The sequence below is a fragment of the Glycine max genome, chromosome 19 (genome assembly GCF_000004515.6).
Source record: "Glycine max cultivar Williams 82 chromosome 19, Glycine_max_v4.0, whole genome shotgun sequence".
NCBI lineage: Eukaryota > Viridiplantae > Streptophyta > Magnoliopsida > Fabales > Fabaceae > Glycine > Glycine max.
In genome coordinates, this window is record NC_038255.2 from 42,712,233 (window position 1) to 42,722,297 (window position 10,065).

Genomic DNA, 10,065 nt, shown 5'->3' on the forward strand with positions numbered 1-10,065 from the left:
CCCTTAGTTTTATTTTTTAAAATCATCTTACAAATTTAAAATCATCTTTATGTATAAATTAGAATAACTATTTTAAATAAGTATATTTTTACGAGCCTTTTCCAATGAAAGTGTTTTTTTAAGAGTTTTTATTCAACGAGAGAGTTTTTATGAAACCTTCTTACTATTTTTTAAAACACATTATGAATAATTAAACATAAACTTGTATGACAATATAATTATTTATCATAAATCTAAAATATAATTTATAAATTTTAAAATATTTATTTATTAAAAAATTAAGTTATATAAAATAAAAATTTAAAATCTCTCTATATTATATATTATATGACAAAAACTAAAATATTAGTGGCTAATAAAGTTTCAATTATTTTGTTCTTCTAAGACAAAATTACACATTTTTTCACATAAAATGAGGATTTAAAAATCCAAACGAGAAAGGAAAAAAAAAAAAAGTAAGAAAGCGCCAAACTTGGATAACAACACGTGGCTGGGAACGAAATTATCTAATATAAATCCATCTTGTTTCCGGGCCTCTGTCTCTCTTTATTCTTCTCATCCCATTCTTGCAAAACCTAAATTCTGAGCGGCTCCATATCCGTCACTTATCTCACCAACCATGTAAGTTCCTTTAAACCACTACTCTCAACTACTTACAACCCTAATTTTTCATATTACTCTCTCTGCCTCATCTCCCACACTATCATTTCTGGGGCTTTTGTGTAATTCTACACGTTCTCATTCACGAGCACACCAGATTCAAGTTTGTTTTTGAAATTTCGAAAATTTGGGATTTTCCATTGTGTTTTCATGTCCAATCCGAAAGGCAATTTTCTGTTTTTTTTTTTTTTTTTTGTTATTTCCTGATTTTCAATTTCTGTCTAAAATGTTGTTATTTTTGCAGAAAATATACTCATGGCCGAGCACGGTTTTGATGGACATGATGTAGGATATGTGCCTGAGGACCCTAATTTTCCTCAGAATCATTCTGATGAACATGATGTAGGGACTGTGATTGATAGCTCCGGATTTCCTCACCTGCTACCTGATGAAGATGATGCAGGCAATTTGATGGAGGACGCCAATTTTCCTGAAAATGATTTTGTTGGGCATGAACATGATGTTGGAGGTTTGGCTGGGGACGCGGATTCTCCACCGGAGGAGCATGTTGAGGAAGTTCATGGTGCTGGAGATGTGCCTGAGGATTTTGATTCTCTGCCGAAACAGGGATCCGAGATTGATTCGAAGGGAAATGAAATAAAAAAGTGGCCGGGATGGCCTGGAGAGAATGTCTTCAGGATGTTGGTTCCAGTGCAAAAGGTTGGCAGTATTATTGGCCGAAAGGGCGAGTTTATAAAGAAAATCACAGAAGAGACTAAGGCGCGAATTAAAATTCTTGACGGTCCACCTGGAATCTCAGAAAGAGCAGTGAGTTTCGATTTCTCTGTTATTTTATGTATTGAAGGATGGCCTTGGATATACATCAGTGTCTGTTTGAAGAATATGATGCTTATTTATTATGTTTATCTCCTTGGTGCTTTGAATACGATTAAGCATACCTTTACTTCCATCATGGTTACTTTGGACTAATAGAGCTATATATTTTTGGGAATCATGTAATACCTAGTGATTCAATATAGAAGACTTTTACTTGGTCAAACAAACTTCTTATATAATTAATCATGTGCTATGATAAAAAACATGTAAGATATTTACAAACACTAGTGGAGTAATTTTATTTTTTTAAAAAAATACAGTTGTCAAGGGAGTGAAACAAAAAATGTTTAAAACGAAACAAAATACAATAATAAATTATCAAACTGATTAAATATACACAAAAAAAGGAGATGTCTTTTGTCTCGGTAACCAAATGGATATGTGCAGGTTGTCAAGCAAATATGAATGACCAAAGTGGCTTCAAATTGAAGAGCCAAAGTTCAAGTTGCAGGGAAACAGCTCCAAGTGATGAAATGTTGTGTGTGTTAACAATCAGAAATAGTTTGTGCAGACTTTGATGGCAAGAGGCTTTCACTGTACCTGGTAACTTCAGAACTCAGGTCGATTGGTGTCTTGCCACACTCCCTGAAACTATTTCCTTGAAGAACTCCTAAACTCAATAAAATGATAAAAACAAGAAAAAAGACAGAAGAAACTATTAGATGAAGTTAGGACTCAGGAGATAATGTCATTGACACTTATAAACCTGAAATTTATCTTGATCCATCTATCTAATTAGTTGGGTGGCAGCTGCCCAGAATTGGAATTGGTTGCTAATCCATTGAAACAGACATTTACAGGGTCCAAGGAATTGAAATGAAATTAAAACACAATGATTTTTCTTTGCTAGTATCACAATTTTGATGAACAAGTATGTTTTTGAACATTGAGATGGATCAATTAATTGTTTGCTTTAAAATCTGAAATATGATCAACTGATCAAGTATGCTGTTGGTATTTTTGCTATCTCATGATTTTGTATTTGGTGTTTCTGAATTCTCTTTATTTGATGCTTTTGAAAGGTAATGGTTTCTGCAAAAGAAGAGCCAGATTGTCCCATACCACCTGCTGTTGATGGTTTGTTAAGGGTTCATAAGCAAGTTATCAATGTTGATCGTGACCTTGCAGATAGTGCATTGGCTGCTGGGCGATCAGTTGTTACCAGGCTTCTAGTGGCGGATACTCAAGCAGGAAGCTTGATTGGGAAGCAGGGATCAACCATAAAATCCATTCAAGATGGCTCTGGTTGCACTATACGTGTTCTTGGATCAGGTTTGGTCACTGCTGTTGTATATTATTTTTGGGTATTGTTGCTTGTGTTGGCAACCAATTATCAATAAATATTCTTTTAATCACTTTTTTCTGGAGGTCTTTTATTTGGGTCTTTTTAGGCATATTCTATGTTACATTCAATCATTGTTATTGCATATCTGTCACTAGATCTATTCGTTCCAGTTCCCCTAGTTTTCACTTTTCATACCTGCTATTCTTTACTTATTTGAAGAGTTACTGTCAAATGCCGCACTTTTTTATTAGCTTGTACTTGGCACTTTTTTATTAGCTTGTACTTGATGAACAATTATACAAGAAAAACGATTTACCCTATTTTGAATTAAAACTACTGGACTGTTTTGTAAATTTTAATTGTGCCCAAATAATGTATTGTTTATGTTTAAACAGAAAACCTGCCAATATTTGCTTTGCGAGATGATAGTATTGTTGAAATACAAGGGGAATCTGCTGGTGTTCACAAGGCAGTTGAACTTATTGCAGTTCATTTACGCAAGTTCTTGGTTGACCGCAGCATAGTAGGAGTTTTTGAAACGCAGGCAAGCCCCCTCTTTTTTATAAAAAAATTTGTTTCTTCAAAGTTAAAAGATTTAAATTCAGAAGGGGTTTCAAGGTTTCTTTCAAGTCTCTTGGCTTTTTTTTGTCAATATTGTTTGTGTTTCAGCAATGTTTTAGTGTTCTTTTTTTATACAAGTTTCTTTGCTTACAATTCTCTGCGTGATTTTTTTCCTTGCTTCTTCCAAACTTTAGATGCAAATGTCAGATGTTAGAGTTAACCAGAATTTGCCACCGCATCAAAATTGGGGTCCTCCTCCTCAAGGGTTTCCTGCTCCTGCTGGTGGTGGTGGTGGAGGAGGACCTGCTTTTGCACCTAATCATCAATATATGCCACCTTCACATCACTATGATAGTTATTATCCACCTACTGAGTTGCCTCCCATGGACAAACACCTTCATCAAGGTCCACCACCTGCCTATGCAAGGGATGCTTCTATGGGAATTCATTCATCAAGTGCACAACCACAACAATCTGTTGTAACTAAGGTGTCGTCTTTTGCCCAACTTGAGAATGCTTGTAGTCATAGAGACTCTTATTCACTTTCAAAGCCTTTTGTTTTATCACAAGTTCATGTAATTTTCTCTGTACTGTGTAGGTCACACAGCACATGCAGATTCCTCTTACATATGCAGATGCTGTTATAGGAGCATCGGGCACAAATATCAGCTATATACGTCGTGCTAGTGGAGCAAGTATTACAATTCAGGAAACAAGGGGTGTGCCAGGGGAGATGACTGTTGAGATAAGTGGGACTTCTTCTCAAATACAGGCAGCCCAGCAGCTGGTTCAGGTATTTGATTTTAAAGTTAAAAGCACATCTTGTATTGCTACCTGTATCGTTGTTGGCAAAGTGTTAGTCTATGGTGCAGTCATTGATTTTGTCGGTGCTGGTGCACCACGTGACACGAGCTGTTGATTTTAATTTGACTAATTGAATGATTATGTGATTTATACATGGAGATTTTAATCCTGACAAACATACTACACCCTAAAACCATTTGCCTCACTTCTCTGGTGCCAACCATGTTTATGATTGATAGTTCATCCACTCCACTAGCTGCTACAATCCATATTCCTGCTGTTGAAACTCCTTTTTAGTTGTGATACTTTTTGGATCTAAGACAATAAATTGACAAATTTTGGTAAGGAAACAGTGATCTAATAGGTATCTGTTTGCTGAAACTTTGAGAGACAGTGACTTTGTTGGTAAATCCATCTCCATAAAGACTCCTGGCTTTATTGGACACAATTCCTGCTATAAAACATTAATTTATACAATTGCTCAAGTCATTTGTTTCTCCAATCTCTTGCATATATCTATATGTGCTTCCTGCCCATTAATTTCAAACACAATTACACCAGAAATGACTGTAATTATCATTCATTTTTATGTCCGCTCTTGCTATATTTTTTCCTTTCCTTTTTAATGGTAGTATTGATGACATAGGACATACAAATAATTTGAGCATATCCTAGGAAGGTACAGAATATGGTATTGAAACTAGCAGTTGTTGGAAAGGTGCTTTTTGTTGGTTTAGTTTATCTATCTGAAATGACCACAATCTATTTGATGCAGAATTTCATGGCTGAAGCTGCAAGTGCGACACAGGATCCTATGGGGGGATCAGTCAGCCAAGGTTACAGTGCCTATCCAACAACTGCTCCAGTTTATGCTCCTCCACCCACTAGCGCTGGTGGTCATACAGGCCATGCGCCTTCTGCAGATTATGGCCCCGTATATGGTACCAATTATGGGTATTAAGATGCTTCATTTAATTTTGGTCAAGGAGCTTTGTGTAAACAATATACTGTAAACTTTACGTTCTTATAGTATTTCTTTTTTCTTTTTTATTTTTGGCTAGTAGGTTATCATACTGTTGGTCATCCTGTTTTGACTTCATTTATCAAACGATTCGATTTTTCTAACCTATGCACATAGCGTAAATCCACTATGTATGATTCTAACTATATATTTCTCTTAACGAATTTGTTGATCTTAATTAAGATTTATGTTAGACATTTTTTTTCTTACACCTTTTAACTAAATTTTTATTTTTTCTCTAAACTTTAGCGCAGGTTCCTTGCCTAAATCAGTTTCCACGTATTGAAATATATTTTATATTTTTATCTGCACTCTGTTCCAGCTATAATAAATTCATAGATGCTTCAGTTTCATTTCAACAGACACAGGCTCTCCTTCAGTCCTTCCTATTCTTCTCGTCGCCATCATTAAATAGTAATCTAACTAATATAGATTTATTAACAGTGACTTTAAACTTTAAATAATTAATATTAGAAAAAAATACTACAAACAACCACAACGCACTCTCTTGATGGAACAAGTACAGCGCACAAGTCTAACATAGTAGCATCTAAATTTTAAGAAAATCGTTCGTAGAATGACTGGAGTAATAAAAATATGTTTGGTTTCAACATGAAGCTTCCCTGTCGATGATCTTGACGGGGAATCCACCTTCCATCTGGGAGGTCAAGAAGGCAAAGTAGTGAGGCTCCACCCCTTTAGCCATTGCCGGAACCACCGTGAAGCGCCTCAGAATCCCAGCCACCAACCTCTTCATCTGCATAAATGCCATTTCCTTCCCCAAACAAATCCTGGGACCAGCCTGAAACACCGGATAAGTGAACGAATCCCTTCCCACAAACTTCCACTTTCCCGTTTCAACCTTCTCCAACCATCTTTCTGGCTTAAACTCCGCCCAATCCTCGCCCCAAATACTCTCCATCCTCCCCATCGCATACACGTGATACGTCACCAACGTCCCTTTCTTCACCACCGTCCCATCCGGCAAAACGTCGTCGTCCACTGCTTCCTTCGAGTCCATCGACACCGGAGGGTAGAGCCTCATGCTCTCACACAACGCTGCATGGATGTAAACCATGTCCTTCACTTCATCGTACGCCGGAGTCTCTGGTTTCTCCATTATCTCCTTCAAAACCTCCTTCTCCACGCCCGGGTTCTTCGATAGTAGCCAGAAAAACCACATCAGCGCAGCTGACGTGGTATCCTTCCCCGCCAATATGAAGCTTATAACTATGTCAGTGACGAAGTCCTCGTCGGAGTGCCCCGAACTTAAGAACCGCGATAGCATGTCAACCTGTTCAAGAGATTCCTTCTCCTTCAGCTCCTTTTTCTTCTCTCTCACTATCTTCTTCGCGAAATCGCGCACTTCTTTCACCGCTATTCTTAGTCTCTTTTCCGAACCTATGTTAAGCAATCTCTTGATTTTCCACACTAACGGTAACGGCTCGCGGAACCGTTTGCTGCTGATCTCCGTCGCTTCTTCGTACGCTACTGCGAACTTACTCTGTTCAGTTGACGGCGTCAGGTACTCGGCGTCATACCCGAACGCGATTTTGCAGATGTTGTCGAACGCGAAACGTTGGAGGATGTCTTGGAAATCGAGGGTTTGGTCTTGTTGTGCTGCTGAAGCGAGGACGGGGACGAGACGGTCGGAGAGTTCGACATCAACCACGTGTTCGACGAATTTGCGGAGAGACTTAGTGTTGAATTCGTGGCTGGCGACTTGCCTCTGAAACTTCCAAGTGTTGCCGTCGGCGTTGAAGATTCCGGTGCCGAGGAAATCGGAGAGGTTGTTAATAAAGATGGAGCCCTTTATATAGTTGGAGAAACGGGTCTTGAGAATGTGCTCTACGGTGGCGGGGTTGCCGGTGATGACTTGGCGGCTGCCCAAGGGGCGGTGGAGGGTGAAAGTGGCGGCCGGTGAGATTTTGACGATATCGGATAGCCACTGGATACGGCGGTTACCGACGCCTTTGAGGTCTAAGTAGTGACCAATAAGTGGGTATGGCTTTGGGATGGTGGTTATGCTTGCCTCTTTCTTTTTGGAACCTGAAGACGAGAAAAAGAAGAACAGAAGCACTGGGAAGATGAATAAGAGGAAGAAAGGTGCTAAAAGCTGCAAATTCAGAAGTATGTTCTCAATCATTTTCCTGACTTCTGAATGAGAGTATCAACTTTGTAGTGGGAGATGTTGATCTTCAGTTGTAATTTGTAGGATGGGATGTGATCATGTTAAGGAAATTCTCTTTATATATAGTGCAACGTTGGAACGTACGAATCCGTAGAGACTAAGTATTTGTATTGGTCAAAATTGATTAGTAGGTAAATGAGCAGTTCAATTCTGCCACGATGCATAATGGGTGATGTCTGGTTGCGTTGACTACGCTAAACCTATGGTCAGCATATTTCGTTTTGAATGAAGACGCTTCCTCTCTCTTTCTCTGTTTTTTCTTCTAGTTTGACAAGTAGGCCCAAGTGAACCCAGAATACCCATTGCCTTGCGTCAGCAAAATCTTCACCTTTTATTGTTCCTTTTTTTTTTCTTTTTTTCTTTTCCCTGTGATTTATGATGTGTGGTGATTTATGAAAGTCTCCACAATTAACTAAAACGCCCTAAAATTCCTAAAATATTTGTCTTATTTTTAACGTAAAGAAATTTAAAATTTAAATTATAAAAATATATTTAGGTTTGAATTCATCAAAACTTAGTTTCAGACTACAAAATCACATTTTAATTGTGTGAAGATAAAAAAGAAATAATTTTTTTTACAAGAATTAAATACGAGTTCTGAATATTTTATAAAAATGAAAAATATATTTTAATTTTTGTGGTGTAAGTTTTAATAATTTTTCTTTATTTATGATATTAAGTTATATTGAATAATAAATTAAAAAAATTATTATTTTTTACTAAAATTAATATAATTAAATGTGCTTAACTAATTTTTTTTAATTAAATTAAATCATTTTTTTCCTTATATAAGGACAATACTGACAATAGTAATCTCTATATCCATATCACCCTCTGTTCAAATGCATGGCACATGCCATAATTATTCAAAGGACACATTGAACTCTGATCAAGATGCACGTGTGTACAAGGGTTTCTAATACAATGACACAAGGATAATGCATGCATAAACCTAGGTTTACCAACAATTAACCTTCATTATCTTTTCCACACTTGTCAAACAATAAAATGTATGTTCATCACCAATAACTTGACACATGCACATGTATGCATGAGAACAATAATGTACACACATACAAATCATTTTTTTTTCTTTCAAGCGGAGATCAACTAAAAACAACCCGTAATTGGACTATACAATGCCAAAACATAGTATTTAGATCACTATGGGTCTCAAAGGCCGAAGGTATCGCCACTTACACGTGGCAATCCACAAAGTCCAGCTTTCTCAGACCCTTTAATTAGAGTCTTAACAAGTATCATTACGTTTTATTTTTAAATTTTCTATAAGTACTTAAGAGATGTTTGCAGTGCATTTCAGTTTAATTTTTGGCTTAAAAATTATTCTAACCAAACATAAAAGAATAAGTGTGATTGGATTCAATTTGAATGTAATGTGAAATTTAAATCAAGTCAATCCAATCTTTATGATTTAATTTGAATTGATTTTGGCGATATTAAAAATTTGTTAATAAATACTAAAAAAATGTTTTAACAAATTAGCTAATAACAATTTCATGGAACCAAATTACCGTAGACCTTACTACACATTAGACTATTCTTGAAACTAATTATACAGAAACCAGTTCTATTAAAATATAAAAGAAGCAAAACTTATAGTTATTTTTTGGAGTTTGTATTCGAGGTCTGTTGAGGTTATAGGCTGGTCCGGGTGGTGCGTGGCCTCATTGAGATGCTTTCCTCCATGGGGCTTGCGATTAATAGCATATGTTGGCATGCAGGCAACATGCCTTTGATATTAATTAGGACTGTATAAAAATTAATTCGGTAAAAAAATAAAATTGAATTAATTTTAAATTATTTTAACCCATTCGATTTTATTAAAATACTCAAATTAGTTTGAAAATCAGTTTAAAATCAATCTAGTTTTGAAAAATTGATTTTAAACCAAACTAGTTTTTAATTAGTTTTAAATTGATTCGAGTTTAAATTGATTTTAAGAGTCAAATTAATTTTAAATTGATTTTTGAACTAATTTTTTTAAATGAAAATCACTTCAGTTAATTGAACTAATCTCATAAAAACAATTCGATTAATTGAATTGATTTGATAAAATAGTACACTCTTTATTTTCTTTAACTAATTTGAAAAAAAATCAATTCAATTTAAGTTCGATTATAATCAAATTCAATTCAAACAGATTTTTTTCACACCCCTAATATTAACCAATTAATCGTTATTACCTTTGAAAATTGGTCACTTGTTGGTTGGTGGATTCGTGTGAGCTGCTTCCCTCTCCATTAGATTCCTTTTCCTTGGCCGTGGTGCATTAATGATCCCATCCAATGCTGCAATTCTCATCCCTAATTTCTTTTGTAATTAATAGGATCATTTATTTCCATAGGTGGGTGGGTATAGAAATTTTTGACAGATGGCAATATTATGCCTGATACTTGTCCTCTTTCATGGGGGTGATACTTTATTTTTGGTCCCTGGATGTCAAAAAATAATCACTAACCAGTCCAACGCTTACAACTTGGAAGGGCTAGGAGATACACTATTCTCTGGGATCTGTTACCTTGTAACTGCAGTAGCCTGTAGGTACCTCTGGTACCATTATTAATACAATATATACATGAAAAAAAGGCTATGTTTGATAAAATAGCTGAAATATATATATATATATATATATATATATATATATATATATATATATATATATATATATATATATATATATATATA

At 35.7% G+C, this 10,065-nt stretch overlaps 2 protein-coding genes across 3 annotated transcripts; one reads left to right on the plus strand and one right to left on the minus strand.

Annotated features, from left to right (window-relative positions):
* Nucleotides 1-490: 490 nt before the first annotated feature.
* Nucleotides 491-5,272, plus strand: LOC100799901 (flowering locus K homology domain). 2 transcript variants are annotated; one of them, XM_003554232.4, is made up of 7 exons: nt 491-621; nt 905-1,428; nt 2,520-2,769; nt 3,178-3,326; nt 3,538-3,831; nt 3,942-4,136; nt 4,923-5,272. In XM_003554232.4, the coding sequence occupies exons 2-7, from the start codon at nt 916-918 to the stop codon at nt 5,106-5,108; spliced, it is 1,587 nt and encodes a 528-aa protein (XP_003554280.1). In that variant the 5' UTR covers nt 491-621; nt 905-915; the 3' UTR covers nt 5,109-5,272. The 2 variants fall into 2 exon arrangements, with proteins under 2 accessions (XP_003554280.1, XP_014627366.1); XM_014771880.3 differs by having other exon boundaries at nt 544-826.
* Nucleotides 5,273-5,616: 344 nt separating this feature from the next.
* LOC100795308 (cytochrome P450 94A1) lies at nt 5,617-7,412 on the minus strand. The gene has a single exon (XM_003553436.5). The coding sequence runs from the start codon at nt 7,312-7,314 to the stop codon at nt 5,776-5,778; it is 1,539 nt and encodes a 512-aa protein (XP_003553484.1). The 5' UTR covers nt 7,315-7,412; the 3' UTR covers nt 5,617-5,775.
* Between the last annotated feature and the right edge of the window lie 2,653 nt (nt 7,413-10,065).